At 41.9% G+C, this 18,421-nt stretch overlaps 1 protein-coding gene across 1 annotated transcript in view; it reads left to right on the top strand.

The window, feature by feature from the left end:
* Positions 1 to 3,791: 3,791 nt before the first annotated feature.
* The window catches only part of RIOK2 (RIO kinase 2), a 149,342-nt gene continuing 134,712 nt past the window's right edge, over positions 3,792 to 18,421 (top strand). The window contains exon 1 of the mRNA XM_078675435.1: positions 3,792 to 3,967. Within this exon, the coding sequence (XP_078531561.1) occupies positions 3,902 to 3,967 (66 nt within the window). The 5' untranslated portion in view covers positions 3,792 to 3,901. The remainder of the gene's footprint in view (positions 3,968 to 18,421) is intronic.

Raw genomic sequence — 18,421 nt, 5'->3', positions numbered from 1 at the left:
AGCCCAGCATTGACGCGATACCAGCAGTCTCCAGACGAAGAGCCGATATTACACAATTACCACGGACGAGCTGAAAGCCCTACACGAGGTTTTCCAGCTTGCGTGTAGAAACAATGCACAATTGACACCCATTACAGATTTTGCAGCTTCCCTGGGGCACAGAATCGTAGCTTCAGAAGTCTTTTGTTTCTGTTTTAGGACAGGGTATCAGTGTGAATGTTGTTTGATTATACGAGGACAGTGCCTGGCGAGTGTAGTGCTGGGATTCAATGGTAAACACACGCAAAACCTCCCGGACATATGTTTTATGCGAATGAAGCCTGACGGAGGCGGTAGCAAAAAAAAAAAAGCCTTTGATGCAGCAGGGGGCGGAAAGCAGGGGGCGGAGCGGGAAGAGCTGCTGGCGTGGGAGGGTGATTGATGGGATACAAGCGATTCCCTTAAGCAAAAGCAAATGGTGGGGGCCTGAAGGAGGAGGGGGTGCGAGGGATGAGTGAGGATGGGGTAGCAGGGGAGGGAACACGGCCTGGGGGAAGCTGGCTGGGGAGGGGGAGGAGAAATCCAAGGAAGGCTGTGTGCGGGGAGAGAGGGGAGGAGAGAGGGGAGGTGCTGGAGCTGAAAGTATGGCCGATAGGAGGGAGGGAGGCTGATGCGCGTTCGTGTTTGATCACGTGGTTCACGTGAACTTGATGAAAACCGCCAGCAAAAAGCTGGTGGTTTCATGAGGATTTTCGCTACTTGAATTCTCGCTCCGCTCGATGCGCATGCGCGCATCGATAGGTCGCGAGACCTAAAAAGCATCTCGGTGAGAGTGGTTTGGGGCCCAACATATGAGTGTCGGAGGAAAGGCAGCAACGGGGAGATCCTGGATTAAACTGTGAGAAAGGCAGCAGCGCCCAGGTGACAGTAAATGAGGGAGGAGAAAGCATAACAGAGTGCACTCGGGGGCAGAGATTTGTTGGGGTGGGGGAGCACACGAGGGACTGAACAAGAAATACATGCACTTGTTGCTTGGATATGAATATATCTTCAAAAAATGAAAAGACAAGAGTCATTTGGCAAAACATGAACAACTTGGTTTAATTAAACGCAGCAGCCGCAAGAGCATCGAGAGAGTCATATCTGAAGACTGTCTTGATGTACCGAGGTTTTGGCCCTTTATTTCTACAGTTCTTGAGGTTCAATGAATCGATTACACATTCTTGTAAAGTACGTAAATCTGGGCGTAATCGTGAACCATAAATACAACCATCTAATAAGGGGAACACAGGTGGCTCTTGACTTTGTGGCGACCTAGTTTGGGCCAGTGTGTGTGTCCAAATGTCCGGCATGCGGAGCGCGTGATCACGCGTAGTGTGCATGCTGTGTTTTGATTGGCTGAGTGTTCCAAACCACATGTGGCATACGACTTTGTGGTATTTTGAGATCCCATGCCTTTGGCCATAGTGTTTTATTGGGCCCATCTCCTCAGACCTGTTGAGGTGCAACTGCTTATCTGTGGAATCGAGCTGGGTTTTCCCTGTTTGTGCATTTGTCTTCGGGCTAATTGTAACCCCACCTATGAACTATCAATCGATAGGCTTCGGTTTAGGTCGCAGGGCCTGTCTGACCACCTATTCTGACTATGGGTTGATAGGAAGGTCATCTCGGGTGAATTTGACAGTAAATATACAAGTTCCTCATTACATGACATATAACATGGTGATCATTGATATTATATTTCCCAACATTCTTATTATGCACACATCGCATTTACTGGTATTGGCATTGTTATGCGTACATATATTATGGGGCATAACAACATTGTATTTACTAGTATTGCCATTGTTATGCGAAAATATATTATGACGTCATTGACATTGTATTCACTGATTTTAACACACTCTCATGGAGTGCTCAAAGAAAAATAAAAAAGTAGTTCCCTAAATGTGAGCTGGGGAAGGGCACAAATCATTCAATTAAGATGATGGTAAGAGGCGATGCTCAAGGGGAGGAACAAAACATGATGGACAAGCAAAACCAGTGCCAAGGAAAGGAGAGTGCACTAAAGTCAACTAATGATAAGCAATGGGCAGGCTTCAACAGCTGTATAAACTCTTGTTAAGCCCACAATATGTCTTTAGCAACCAAACAGCACACGCTATAACAGGGGTGCCCCTGACACACCTCAGCCTCAGTACCACTGAGCCTTTGATAGCAACGGAGGCCTAACCTTATATTGAATAAGTCAAATTAGATTGTTAATTAACCTACATGACAAACAAATCAAATGCCTCCGGAAGATGCAAGCTGTGAAAGACAGTGACATATCAGGGTGGAGCGATAAAGCCTGTCATAAAGTCACCAGTCACATATTTATGGCAAAGTAGTAGACATCATCACCTCACTTTGAAATCCTAAAATTCACGGTGCCACAAATACGTTCGTCCACACCCTTGTCGAACAGGCTATCTCAAAACTGGCAGGATGTTGGGCATGTATATATACAAACAATTTGCAATGTTAACATTGGACTGATTAATATGGATGGTTATAATGTTCACAAATGAAGCAGCGCCCATTAACACAGCTTATGTGTCGTTCTAAGATTTTCTCATCTTGATCTTGGGGCTCACATGTTCAATCGGTTTTCGACTGCTGTTGACAAGCAAACAGTGGAGAGAGCATAGTAGATGTGACTCGTACATGCCAACAGACCCGATTCAGGTGGGAGACCCACGATTTTTAATGCCAACAATGGCTTTCTCTTAGAAGTCATCCACATAAAATTGACTCTGCTACAAAATATGTCAATGGAGAAAATACATTCCCCCGATTTATTTTTTTCCCACATCTTCCACTTTTAAAATGTTTGGCATGTGTGCTGACCGCAGAGTTTCTGCTTAAATTGTCACCCCAGGCACCTACGCCTAGTATTGCGGATGTTAATTACACCCATTGCGAAGTAAAACAAAAATATATATCATATTCTTGTGCTGATGTTTATGTTTAGCCGTTGCTGCTCTTTGCCATTCACAAAAAGAGAACACACTATGGCGCAAAGTAGAACTTCTACAGCAGCTTTGTTAAGCATAAGCAAAACAAGCTCAGTCAAAATACCACACCACCCTACAGTGTATTCAGAAAACGCCTACAAACAGCGTTTGGTATTGGACCGCTAGGTACAAGAGGATCGTCCTGCAAAGAACCAAGAACACCTTCCACCCAGACACCAGTACAAGACGTCAGCGTACAAGGAATTAGAGCTAAACAGACTGACGTAGTGTCTTCTATTTCCATTACGGCCGTGACGCTTTAGAAAACTGTGCCTTTAGAGCCACACAACGTGTTGGAACCAGGTTCTATCCTCAGCGTAGACTTAACATCCTTGATTCTGTGCAAATCACTTAATCCTCCCGCGCCAACAAAAATTATTGTGTCCTTGTGTAACTGAGGCTCATGTAAAAAGTCCCAATACCATTCGCGCTATATACAACTGCAGAAAAAATATGTTAAAATAAGCAATCCAATGTTCATACGCTTTCTATATTAAATAGTTGAATTGTCGTTGCTCAATAGCATATGTGTTTGTGGTCCAGCTGAGTAATACTACCGTACGCGGATGTTTGTCACTTCAATATGGCTACAGCAGTGTTTACATTTTGGTTACTAGCGAGTGCCCCGATGTCCTCATTGGACGCCGCTAAACCCTCCTGTTGAAAGGGAGGCGGCCATGTTAGGTGTAGTAAAAAAAAAATCAATTCGGCACTAGTTAGTACAAGTCACGTGTCATGATTTAGAGCATGCGTGTTTCGGTGGTTTGTTGTCTACATGTGATGTCACTTTCTCTTTCCAGTCCCGCATGTAGTAAATACAGGGCAAATCAGCAGTATCTTGAGTGGCGTGGAATCCAGAATCAGCCATGGGGAAGTTAAACGTGGTGATGCTGCGATACCTCACCAGGGAGCAATTCCGTGTGTTGACTGCGGTGAGTGTGAGCTTCGAGTCTGGTTTTAGTGCCCTTAATTTCAACGCTTCCTGGCCACAGGAGGTGATCAGCATACTGTATAGTAACAGCCTTAGAGGCAATATTGCTGTTGTCGGCAGAGCAACAACATTGCCTATTAAATCACTCAGGGTTTTACATTACTCACATCCTGAACTGAATTTCTTCAAAGTTGTCTCTGACTTGACACTCCTTTATAATGATGCGCAGTGAAGTAACATGATTTGCTCAGAATCACACGCTTTAGTTAAACGGGGAATCAAAGGGTTTAAACCCCATGTCAGGGTTACATATTCTCCAATTGTTATGTTAAGGAGATCTTTAAAGCGCCTGGCTGCCCCAACAACAGGGCTTCCCAGCGCTATAATCGGAAACAACAGTGCAGGGTGAAGACAGGCGCGCAGAGGCTAGACCGAAAAGAGCCAGGTTTTTATGGCTTTTCTAAATGCCACATGATTCTGAGTGCTCCTGATGGTCACAAGGAGGGTGTTCTTCAAGACTGATGCCATCGCCCAAAAGAACCCCCTCCCCCCAGCTCTTGCTGTTTTGACTGGGAAGTTGGGGGGGCGGGGGGCAATGCCAGGTACAGCTACAGCTACAGTACTGCGGAGCGCAGCTTACGGCGCTGTATATACGGCGAGCGAGATAAGGTCATACAAGTTAGGAGGCTCTTCAGGGCTGGACTGGCCATAGTGGGCACTGGGAGTTTCCCATGTAGGCTGCTTGGGTGGGGGCCGGTTTTGGGCCCCTGGGGGGCCATTTTTGTTACCGGGGTTGGCAATATCGGCCTCCTGTAAAAAAATCAGCTGAAACCGGCCCTCGCAAACTGCTCAGATGCACCCCCGCCCCCCGTGGGGGGGAGGGGGAATGGGGTAGGTGCCGAGTAGTTTGCCAGGGCCGGTTTCTGTTCCCAGTTCGGCACTGAGGCCGAAGGCACACCAAAGGCAAGCCCGTCTGCGCCATGCGCCAGACCCCTTGGTCTTTTTAACAGAATCCAATACTTACTCAAAAAAATATCTTTTAGACCTTAAATTGGGTAGGTGCACCCTTCACAATATCTCCACTCCTGCTGGGTCTTGCTGCTGCAAACGCTGTGACCGGCCAGTCAGGGAGGGGCATAACTCATTGCTAAAGGGTTTTCTCTCACAGAATACTGCTACAACAAACAACAATAAGGTTAATGGGGCCGGCAGGGTTATTAATTGCCTTCTCCTTAACGTCAGATCATTGGTCAAACATAAATATCAACTGGAATGCTTAATACACACGGAAGATCCTTATGTATTATTTTTAACAGAGACTTGGGCCAATGACAGCAGTGACCCTGACTGGAACATTGCCACTCCTCCAGGCTACACGATTGCGAATGTCAACCGTGCTGAAGGAAGGGTTGGAGGTTTAGCTATAATCTATAGATCCTCCCTCACCCTTTTCTCTACTTCTGAGACTGTTGAGGGATCTGAAGCAATGAGCTTTATACTTAATTTTAACAATACTTCCTCTTTCTCTTTCCTACTTATATACAGACCCCCTAGTGCTAGAGCCCCTTTCTCAGCTGCTATCCAAACCCATCTAGAGACATGCCTGGAGCATGATCACTACACTGTGTTAGGAGATTTTAATTTCCATCTCGAGGATAACAACAATTCTGCGCCGACCAATCTCCTGGAAATATTTACAAGCCACAATATGGAACACATTGTTAGAGAACCTACACATACGGCAGGTCATACTCTGGATGGCATTTGCACCAACCACCCTAATCTGGCAGTTAATAACATCACACCAATTCTATGGTCCGACCATTGCGCAGTGTATTTCGCCATTACACTTAGTTCCGCCATTCTCAGGAGGAAACTTAGGTCTCCTCCCAGGAAATACCGTGCATGGAAGGCAGTCACAAGGTCTGACCTGATAGGGGCTCTTTAGGACAGATCCATGGCCTGGATAGACGCAAACCAGGCGGCCATGGTCCTGCAAGACAGCCTTAATAGAGCTGCCAATAAGGTAGCCCCAGAAAGATTATTTAAAGCTCGGCAGAAAAGGGCGTCGTCACCCTGGTATTCATCAGAACTAAAAACAGATAAAATCTATTGCAGACAGAAAGAGCGTGCCTGGAGATCTCACTATGATGCAGCCCAAAAGAAGATCTATTGTGCGGCACTTGAGGGATATAAGAATCTTATTATTCAGACTAAATCCACCTATTACTCCAGGAAGATACAGGACGCTGTGCATTCCGGCAGAGAACTTTTTTCAACAGTTAGCGCTCTGATGAAATGTCCTCGAGATGTAAGTTTTAGACCAGACCAAGCATTTGTGGATAAACTGCCTCTTACTTCCGAAACAAGGTACAATCTGTCTACAATGATTTATCTAATGCAGCAAACAGCACAGATAACAACCAAGATACGCTAGCCACCATTAGCCATACTCAGGGGGGTCTAATACAATTCTCCCCTCTTGATGAGAACATGATGGCAGACCTGTTGTTAAAAACCAAGTCAGGATCCCCCACCGATACTTTCCCACCGTATGTACTTCATCTGGCAACCTCCGAGATCAGTGTATTATTAATGCCGGTTTTGAACCAGGCTCTGATTTCAGGAGTCTTTCCGTCAGTATGGAAAAAGGCTTGTGTTCGCCCGCTGCTAAAAAAGACAAAATTAGACCCCCGGATTAAAAAAACTGTCGCCCTATCTCCTGTTTGCCTCTGCCTGCCAAACTGCTGGAGAAAGCCATGAACTCGGAGCTATCTTCATATTTGGAGGTGAATAACTTGCTCGATAATACCCAACATGGCTTCCGTGCAAATCATTCCACGGAAACAGCATTAATAATGGCGGCAGAGGAAATACGAAAGGGCAAGGAAACTTCCCCTTTCCCTTAGGAAACTAGATAATCTGTTGTCCTTCAGGAAAGGACTGAAGACTTGGCTTTTTGGCCTATAGTCTGTCTGCCTATCTCTGGCCACTCCTCTACAGATCTGTATAGCGCCGGGACACTCTGCCCGAGTAGCCGTGCGCTTTATAAGACACCCAATAACATAACATTACATGGATGAGGGAAGTAGAGTCACTTTGGTCCTGCTGGATCTAACAGCAGCCTTTGATACCGTAAACCACACGGTACTTATTCAAAGGCTTAGGGACTCTGGTGTTAAGCGCACAGCGCTGGATCTACTCACCTCCTTCTTGTCAGACAGAGAACAGGTTATCCTCTGGAATGGCTACCAATCAGAAAAATTCACCCTTCCAGTAGGAGTTCCGCAGGGATCCTCTCTGTCACCTAACTTGTTTAACATTTATGTCGCTCCTTTGGCGAAATTAATTCAACAACAAGGCCTTAAGCTAGTGTTGTATGCAGATGATACTCAGCTGATAGTGTCAGTTTCTCACTCAATCGAGGCCAAGGCAGTAGATTTCTCCTGTGTATGTCCAAGGTTATGTCCTGGATGAATTTGATCTTTTTAAAGCTCAACACTGTAAAAACAGAAGTCCTGGAATTTGGCCAAAAAGATTCCATCTGGAATCAGCTTTGGCGGCCTATTTCAGAGGGGCCCTGTCCGCTTCCAATGGCTAAAGTCAGGAATCTCGGCATAGTGTTTGACAAAGACATGTCCTGGCGGCCACATATTAATCAAGTGGCCTCAGCATGCTTTTTCATGCTAAAAGGGCCGAGAAAGATACTGCAGTTTATCCCCTTCTCTCTCAGGAAAACAGTCATAATTGCTACCATCTTCTCCAGAATCGATTACGGGAATGCCCTTTATCTGGAAGCTGGCATGGCTCAAATGTCCAAGCTGCAATCAGTCTAAAACGCAGCAGCGAGAGTACTTCTTAACTTACCCAAGCATCATCCCACTTCCCGCTCTATCAGTCAATTACACTGGCTTCCAGTACAACGACGGGTGGAGTTCAAGGCATTATGCTTGGTCCACAAGGCTTTGGCCGGAGACGGTTCTTTAGATCTTCAATCTCTATTCTCTCGATATCAGCCAAGCCGTTCCCTTAGGTCTGCTGCGCAGTGTCTGGTTAAGCTTCCTAAGATCAAAAGATGTTAAATGTTAAATGTCGTATACTTGTAAAGCGCACAGCTGCCCCAGCAAAGGGGCGTCCCGGCGCTGAATACCGCTGGGGAACCCGTCCTGGCTTTCCCTGTGGGATGGTCCCTACTGGGAATCCCCAAGGTGGAGCCAGGCATCCCCGGCATTGATGGGGCCGTTGTGGAGATTAGGTAAGCTAATGCCCAGAGTTGCCGAGTGGGACCCCAGGTTAGAGTAGGCACTGAGGCGAGAATTGTAGAGTCCGCTGACTCTGGTCCACGACCCTGCAGCGTCGGGAATTGAACCCTGGTCCCGGGCCGACTTCTGCTCTCGGGTCTGCCGCCTCTAACCAGTGAGCCACACCACTCCACAGATCACGTTGGGGAGGCAAGGGCTTCTCCCATCTGGCCTCAAGGTTATGGAACTCAGCTCCGCTTCACCTCAGACAGATCACTAACCGTAGATTGTTCAGGAAGGAAATTAAGACATGGCTCTTAACTCAATGATGCATCGGTCAGTACCTGGCTGGTCACTTTACTTAGCGCCAAGACGCCTCGGCATTAGTGCGCTTTAGAAATACCATCAGTCAGGCGCTTGATGGGTAAAGATTTTGTGTGCTATACACAAGGTCTTGAAATGTATTCTCTTGTCCACCAGCAACCAGTGTAATTTAGGAAAAGTTTTGACATTGAACAGAATTTAGGGATAGCAAAGAGAGTATTTGCTGTCGCATTTTGCGCCCTCTGCAGACGATGTATTCCAGATTTATTAGCACCCAGATCAGTTAAGCTACTGAATGAAGATTTCAACTCTCTACCTCTCATCACCCAAGGATAATACTTGTGTTCAGTTATTTGATAGCCTCGATTTGGGCACTTCCTTATATAATTACACGTTAATTCAATTTCACACAATAAATGTTTTGGAAGCAGGACGACCATTTTTTAATATCACTGCTGCAGACACACACTGGAGAAAAACACATTTTTAGATTTTGTGTGCATAGCTGTGTTGTCTTTTATGGACACATTTCTTCATTTATAACTACAACAGGGAAGGTAAACTGTGGGATGCTTGGCTCTCCAGCTGCCATGGGACAAGGGATGAGTCAGACATTCAACTTTTGCCAGGTTCGAATCTTGTTAGCCTTTCTCACCTCTTCTGTGTATTTAGAGAGGGCATTGAGGTCAGCCCCCGCCTGCATAAGTTGTAAGTGTGGGTGTTTTGTATTCTATTCCATTCTTCTTAGTGTTTCCTAGCAGAAATTTGTATATATTGTCAAAATCTACTTGAAGCAGTTGATTGGTGGCTACTGTGCTTCTGCTCAGACTCTGATCGGTGAAAAGCATATGAGTGACTGTTTCCAACTATCTAGTGACACTTGGATTAACAGGTAATGTGACTTATCCACTCTGCTCCCTTTTCATTGTCTTGTCCAATCCTGGAGATAATAATACTGTTTAACAGGTATCCCACTAGACACACATGCCTTTGATGTGCATTTATACATAAATATATATCAGGTAATTAAAAAAGCACTTATTTTCTCTTAACTATTAGAGTGGTTTTGACATGCGTAAGTTTGTTTACCTACAACTTGTTAGATATTTCGCAACAGGAGCCTTGCTATTGGTCACCCCAAAACAACTTTTAGATGCATCTTTTCTTCTGACGCATCACAATGCACAAAATGATTTTTTTTAATAGTTTCCTGTATGGTTCTTCCAGGCATCTTCTAGAAAGTATTTCTGCTTAACTTCATTAAAACATTGATTAAAAACATTCTTTAAGAATTTTTTTTTATGATCTATGTAAAACCTTGCCTTGGGGTAAAATAATTGTCAGTGAACCAAAAACGGTGCCGAATCTGGCAATTAATAGCTCACTTACAACACATAAAAAGCTTACACTTCATTAAAGTAATCCTCAATAAATATTTTCCATAAACAGCCACATACTATATAAGTTTCCCGAAATGATTACCCACTAAGGAAAATGAACACAGGATAACAAATGCAAACGGTAACATCATGATGTAACAAAAAAAAATAACTGTGGTTACTTCTCTGTTGTGGTTTGCATTGGTGTGTCAATAGATCGTAATAATTCAACACACCCTTTAGTTTCATCTTAAAGGAAAACCTGTAACTATCATTTTTGTGACTGCATAGGTAGACAACCTTTGTTGCACATTCTGCTTGCTGCCGTATAACGTCCTTGCCTGCACGTTAGTGTAGGAGGTGCATTTATGACTGGTGTCTTGTCTCTTGCAGTAGTTGCACAAGAGAGAGATTTGGGAGATTCATGTCTGGTGGCGTTCCAATGGTGGTTTCATGCACCGAGTGGTGACAGACCTGAGAATGGAATTGAGCGCTGAGAAGTTTTTCCACCCTGTGACTTTTTTTGAAATCCCACCTTTTGAGACCTAAGGCGTGCAGTTCTCCCAATCAGCACATTGCCCAAAGAGAACAAGCAGTGATGCCTCAAAAGGAAAACTTCACATTTGTGCATTGAAAACAGAAAATGTAGATGTAATGCAAGTACTGAACTAAATGACACTTAAATCACATGTTGCTAGTAAAAATCAAACTTGCCTGCAACTGAGTCTTAACAGTAATGGGGTCGTGATTGAAGAACATCGGACTCCGTACTGATCAGACTTAATGAACCCCTTTCACGCTTTAGCTCTCTGAAGTAACCAGAAGGTGACACACAACTCTCTAGAAAGCAGCCAAATAATTAAATAAACAATTGAGGTTCAAGGTGAGCAGTTTTTAGCCATCCTGACCAAACATATACTCCATAGAATTGCGCTTACGTTGTTGATCTAAAAGTAGTCTCTTAAGGCATCTTTTTTCCATAACTCAAAACTCCTAAAAAAAATTTCTCCTTAAAATAAGCCCAGCCTTGAGCCTTAACGAGTTTAGGATCAGTGTTGAAGCTTCCTCTCCTTGTCAAAACCATTGAAAGCATGGTGAACATGCAAACTGAAAAGACAAAACTTGACGAAAAGCTTTCTCAGCAACTTCCAGTATGACTTTAGGCCGGAGTGCAGTGCATAAAGAGTTACGTTGCAAGTGCTGGATAATGCATCGCATGTTGTGAATGTTGGTGAGGCCTGACTTTTGGTTCATATCTACATCTTTCAAGCACGTTGACTACAAGTCACATTTTTTTAAACATTTCTTTGAAGTCAATTGTAAGGTATGATTTCATCCTGAACTGGCTCCCTTCCTTTTTCAAAAACAAAGTCAACTACATTGGCTACACCTAGATGCCAGAACTAAATGTTATGCATTACATATAATGCATTCCATCTCTACCGACCTCTCTACTTCTCTGACGAGACCACAATTGTGAGAGAATAAATTAGCAAAACACACCTGATAGTAGTATCCTGACCTTGAAAAAGTAAAAAAAAAAAAAAACGAATGAAGTTTTGTCGGGGTATGCACAAGTCTAACACTCTCCCAGACAATCTCAGATACTCTGCTTGCCGCCTAATGAGCGTTCACAAAAGTTTAATAACACACGTTTAAGGAAAGCCTTTTAAAAAGGTGATCTACCATATTCCATTAAATGCTTTTCAAGCTGTGTGCATGTTTCTTTCTGTGCAGTATTTACTATTTTATATTGATGTTTGCTTCTTTCAAGTAGATATGCAAAACAATATATATAGACAGTGTGCAGCATAGCTAACGAAGGATCTTGACAATCAGCAACATTCACAATTAAACGTGTAGTTGCAATTTGAAGCGGTCATCTTAGGATGTCGCAGAAGTATCTGCTGTCTGAAAGGCAGGAAATGTTTAATTGACCTGATTCGTGGGTCTAGGGGGAGGTGAGTAAACACATTTTCATGGCCAGCGCATTGCTTTTTCAAGAAAGTTATATAGGAGGTATTCTAACAGAAGGTGAAGGGAAAATTCGACAATGAGCAATGGAGGGGTGATATTGTAGCCAAATTCCAATTTTGAAAAAGTAGAGGTAGCTTTTTAATCAGAAGAGCTACTGTTACTCTCCACTGTCTATTGTCTACAAAGGAGAAAGCATATCAGTAGAGATATATGAACAATTTAGCAAAAATCCTAATGGTCCCTTCCCGAATAGGCAGCTTCGTAATGTACGTCATTCAGCCTACAAGGATAGGTGCTCGTATGATGGTGGGTACAGCTTCTGATCCTTGACACCTCCACCCCTGGGAACTGACCACTTTGCGCAGCCCAGAAAATTAAGCTGTATCTCTGTCCACAGGTTTTCACTTTCCAGGTCTGAGAGTCGTCAGTGCTTTGATGAGTTTTCTAGGAATCTACCAAAGCATTTTCCTCTACGCAGCCTGTTGAGTTGCAAGAGGCCACTTATCGACCCTGGCTGTATTGTATATGGCTAGGTAGCATGTTGCATGCTAATGGCCTCATTTACTCTGCCTCCTTGAGAGGACATGGCCTATCAGGATGGTGGTGAGGGCAGTACTTAGTGACTTTTTCTCTCTTTTACCTTGTTCCCTATTTTAGAATTGTTTTCATTGTTCGCAAGTTTTAAGTCTGAATAGTGTCACTCATCCCTACATCCTTCATATTCCATGGGAACATTATTTTTGCACCAATCAAATGCCAAGAGACAATTACATTCCTAGAGGACACCATTTAAGGGACACAGTCAAGAACATTTACCACAGTGGTGAAAGCAATCCAGTGTGACATAACATCATGCACCCTTCTCCCTCATTGTATGTCCTCTTATGTTACATTACTTCTCCTCCTCATCCCTCTGTTCCTTTCCCACTACTTACTTCCCTCCTTCAAGTCTTCCCCACCACCATTTTCACTCACACTTTTTGGTGGAAACTTAGATGCACTGAACCTTATGGCATTTATTTGTAGGATCGTACTAAAGATCTACCTTTAGCACTATGAATAGATCAAGAATGTTCTGGTGCAGAAAAGCCTGAAGTAGCTTTGTTCTCCAATTTATCCAAGGCTGCCTTTTTCTTCAGCCTATTTGCAGTCCTATCTTCAAGACCATTCGGTCTACTGGAACCTGGTTTTATTTCCTGTATGTGTTTTTAAAGCTATCTACCTTTAAATATTTAAATAGCTATTTATTGTGAGCTGCTGTGTCTCAGTTTGAAGCCACAAATTTCTCCTTGAGGCATTTCATTGTCCCCAACCCTATAGAACCTCTAAAATGTCATAAATTTATTAGCACTGTAGCCTGAAGAGATTTTACTGTAAAAAACAACAACAACAACAAAAGTATACTTAGTGCATTATATAGCTTTGCATCCCATTTAATCCAGTAAAGCCTATTTGCTTCAGTGTTTACCTATACTATGCAAGTTTGTTAAATAATTACTCAGATTAGATGTTAGATTACTCTTTCTGTACAGACTCCCTGACCAAACGATTGACCTTCACACAGTGGTTGTTTAAGAGATTGCTACAAACAGGATACCTTTCCTGTAGCTATGCATGTCTCACCAGGTCTCGGAAAAACAAACTAGGCCCAAAAGATAGATCACAAAATGAATACCCCTCAAAGTGCTCTTGTATATTTGTACATTTTGTAAACGGCAGAACGGATCCCACAGAGTATAAATCAAGTGGCGCACCATCAGAGGCACGCAATCGCTCGTTAAAGGATGGGTGACCGCCATGCAGACTTAAAGGAAATTCATAAAGTCGAATCACCTTTGACTGACGCTCTTGCAGTCTGCTAGTTTGGGATTACCCAAAGTGTATGAATTGATAGACTGCACAAATAAGGCTAGACGAGATCACATGTGGACACGTGCAACCTTTTTTCACACCATATACATGCATCCTTTGACTTAAGGTCACAATGCAATTAACCTGTTTTGAGCACCCTCAATTGGGATTATTCAAAACACAGATTGAACAGCAACCATAGTTATACACACATGCCATATGGAAAAGCTTGATGAGTATTGGTGGCTGGTGTCTGCTCCAGTGGACAAAGCTAACACTTGCAGACAAAGGCTGCACCAAAGCACACCCCTAAAGGTCTAAGAATCCATGCTGAACTACTTTACTGATAAAAAAAAAAAGAAAGTTGAGGAGTGTCCTTTGGCCTTCCAAGAAGACTTTAAAGTTGATGTGCACTTTTCTCTAGAGAGGAATTTGGATAATACTCCCAGCATTAGTGACTATTTGTAATTGTGCTGTTTCTATGAGCTGTAAATTAAGGACGTTTGTTACCTAATTTAATGTAATAGTTCTTACAGTGACCTCCGAAGGATGTAAAGGTAAATGGGACTTGCTTGGAATTAGACTTGTGACATGCAGTCCTTCAAACCATCATTACTTTCAGTGTATTACATTTTTAGCTCTAGAGTCAACGGCCCGCCCCCCCAAAAAAATGAAATCCAAATATACACCAATATAACGATAAGATACATTTTAGTCAGCATGACACGCATGCTGTTTCATTCAGGACCACTTCTCTATTAAGGCATTGATTCCCACTTGAGGTTTACTCTCGCATCGTATTGAAAACGCTTGTTACTAGAAGCAGTACTAAAATTGATCGTATCATTATAAGAGTGTATATTTGGATTTCTCCCAAATCCACCACAATTTTTGGATACAACAGTGCACTACCTTTGTGCTTCATCTCCGTATTATACTCATGGAGAGTCACTAATTGTGTTGAAAAAGTCTGTTGTTTGCTTAATTACAGATTTTTGAAAAATCAGGTGCTTTATGCAATATATCAATTGATACCATGCCAGGTAACTGAGCATCAGTCCTGATGATGAGCCCATATTTCTAAAGGATCGAAACGTCGTCGACATACACTCTGACCCATTACACCATGCTTTGTAGTATTTTTGTTTTCGGTGCAGTAGTGTTTTTTTCTTTTAAAAAGAAGTGACCTAAAGGTGTTATTAAACATTGGTCACTGTTTGCTTGCCTGTATATGTCTATGTTTTTTGTTGTCAGTTTTTAACACCTGGTTTTCTGTACATTTTATGGGTTTTTTGCTCATTTTTTGTTTTAGTTCATAGTTATTTTGCTCTCCTGATCTTTGTTTTTTTTAAATTACTCTGGCTGGGGTAATTCAAATTTTTGTTTGAATTGTCGTAATAAAATTAAAAACTCTGATCATTTTATCTGTTTATGGACCTGATTTTTGTATCCAGAACGACTGTATTTCATTTTTTGTTAAGGGGCTATTGTCTCTAGAATTACTCAAGTACCCATGGTCCCTTATGATCTTTGGGTTTCCCTTGTGTACATAGACTACATTTTTAACAGCAGCTCAAAAGTTTTATAAATTATCTTTTTGTATCAATCTTCAAGGGTTCCTGGTTTACTTCTCTGAGTACATAAAAATGCATTCTCATTTCTTACTAATTTTCTATATAACCACCAATTTTAATAAGTACTGTGTAAGGTGTAAAGTTTGAAAATGCAGGTTGCATAAGCCAGGATTGCAAAGAATTGTTGGCTTCCTCCACATTTGAGGCCATGTTACTTGAACATGAAATACCTTGAATAAAACAAGAGACAAGAGGCGTTTGACAAAACAGGAACATTTTGTTTAATTAACAGGGGTGTAGAATTTAATAAAACATCTACTTGTCCATGGGGCAGGCTGCTTAGTAAATCTACTTGTCCTGTAACAAAATCAACTTGTCCCCTTTGTGCCATGTAATGCGGCAACAAATTCTGCAGCAATCTCATTATATAAGAGTTCTGATATAGCCTCTCTGATTATGCCAGGGTTCATACCATAGTAGTGTTTGAATACTGGCAATTCCCTTAAGCTGCTATGTTTCTGCAGGTCTACATGCTGGGGCTGAAGGTAGTGGTAAGCAATAGTTACAGGGTTGGAATGCCCTTTTTAGTCTGGAAATTTACTACTGACGGTGGCAGACTTAAAACTTCTTCCAGGGTTGGGAAAAAAGTGGTTGGAGGAAAAGTGAACTTGAAAACATTCAGATTTTCACATAAGCAAATCTACACCTGCATATTTGCTCATGCTAAAATGAAGATCACAAATATTTTCTGGGAGTACTATTTCTTGGCCTACTTCTGTAAATTCTTGTGAATTCATGGAAACTGTACATATGTACTTAATGCAAGGATATATACCATGGATGCACTTTTGAGACTTTATTTATTTGGGCCTCTAATTAGGCCTGGCGTTAACCATGACCTTTTGTTTTGTTTTTTATTCTATCTCTCTCCGTCTGTCTATCAGCTGGCGTCCCTGTAAGTGAGTGTATTTTTCTCTTTTAGTTTAAAAAAAATATATATTTTATTTGCATCAAAAGGGACAAGCACATAACAAAGGAAAAATGAAAAGAAACATTTCATACAAACGTCAGAAATAATTGATGCATTACAGTATTTCCAGCAAGGCAGTGCATAGATCAAACGATATTAAGGACGTTTAATAAATAAAAAAATAAAATATATATATAAACGAATATCATGACATAAATATTCCCCAAATCCTATCAACTTTCACTTTTGTTTGAATACCTCTTGTTGTTGCTAAGGACCGTTCCATAATATATATTTCCATAATATATATTTCCTTTACAAGGCTCCACCATTCCTGAACCGTCGGTGGGTTATGTTGAATCCAGACCCTAGCTACTATCAGTCTAGCGCATGAAATTAAAATATTCAACAGATCACGCGCTGAGCTGTTCGCTTTAGAGGTGCCGACAAGCACGTCGACAGATGTCAGTACTATTGGACATGACAGTTTTGTAGACCTAATTCTAGTTATACCATTCCAAAAATCACTCCATTGCGGACATGTAAAAAACATGTGGATAATATCAGCTGATCTTAAGTTACATTTTGGACACTTCATACGATCGCTAGTGCTATTATTATTAGCCCATTTTAAAATCCTATCTGGCGTGTAGTGAAGTTGGCAGATAGTTTTAAATAACTGCAACTTTAGACTAGAAGAATAGACGGAACGGTTTAAGCTATTTAAAGAAGAGGTAATCAAGTTAGGGGTCACATCAGTACCCAGCTTTCTACTACATTTCTCAGATAATTTTGTGGAGTCATCATTTCTAAAACCAGAATTTTTTTTATATCCCATGCTAATCCATGCTTTATCAGCTTCTTTATAAATGCAATTCCATAAATCAGAGTCCAAAATACTAGTCAATCCTAGTTTCCACACTAAATAATCTCTAATTTGATAATATTTAAATTGAGCCTCTTCTGTGAGATTATAGCATACCTTCAACCTTTCAAATGTAAAAAAACCCTGATGGTCATATAAGTCTCCCAATTTTTTAATACCGGAATCTGACAACGCTAATCCAGCTGTATCATGAAAGATTCCTGGTAAACCCGGATTAAGCCACAAGGGAATACCAAAATGGAAGAGAGAGGTTTTACACTTTACAAGGATAGAGCGCCATATACTAACAGTATCTCGTACCGTCTTGAATTTCACGCGTTTAAGTAATTAGGGTCGTTTAGTCTGTAAAGGAACATATTTACATCCTCACCCAGCGTGACTCTGTGGAAGTACAAACATTTCTCAGGAATGATCAAGCTTCGAAATCGAGTCAAAAAGGTAGACCAATAGTAAAATTTGAAGTACGGCAGAGACAATCCTCCTTGATTATATGGGAGTTTAAGCAATGTAACAGCTCGACAAGCTTTCTTATACTCCCAAATAAAACTGCTGATAATGCCGTCTAATCTATTGAAATAGGAATTGTTAATCCGTAAGGGGATAGATCGAAAAAGATATAAATATTTTGGCGCTATCTTCATTTTGACCAAATTTATTCGGCCAATAATACTTAAGGGTAGCTTGTGCCATTTCTTAAATAAAACAACAGTTTCTTTTAGCAGTGGCTCATAGTTAAGAGCAAGTATTGAGTTGATATTCGTGGAGATTTTAAACCCCAGATAAGTAGCTACATCACAAATCCCGGTCACTGGTCTTGGTGACATATAATTCATAACAATTTTGGTCTTGCCAGTGTTAAGCCTGTATCCCGACACCAAACCAAATTCCCTTGCCTCTGTTATTATACCCTTCAGTGCTTCAGATACATTAGTGGAATAAACCGCAACATCGTCTGCGTAGACAGTTATTTTAAGAGAGTCTACGCCATTTACAAATGGAGAAATCTGATCTTGACTCTGCAGCACAGTCAAAAAGGGTTCCATTATAAGGGCAAATAACAAAGGTGACAGAGGACACCCCTGTCTTGTCCCACGTTTGATCGAAAAAGTAGGAGAACATTTGCCCATATAACAGACTTTGTCAATAGGCTCATCATATAATGATTGGATCCTTTTCAGAAATTGACCCTTTATACCAAATGCAGATAATGTGGCCCAGAGAAAGCCCCACCCCACTCGGTCAAATGCTTTTTC

The sequence above is a fragment of the Lissotriton helveticus genome, chromosome 2_1, assembly GCF_964261635.1.
Source record: "Lissotriton helveticus chromosome 2_1, aLisHel1.1, whole genome shotgun sequence".
NCBI classification, from domain to species: Eukaryota; Metazoa; Chordata; class Amphibia; order Caudata; family Salamandridae; genus Lissotriton; species Lissotriton helveticus.
This window is presented reverse-complemented; position numbering and strand designations above follow the sequence as displayed.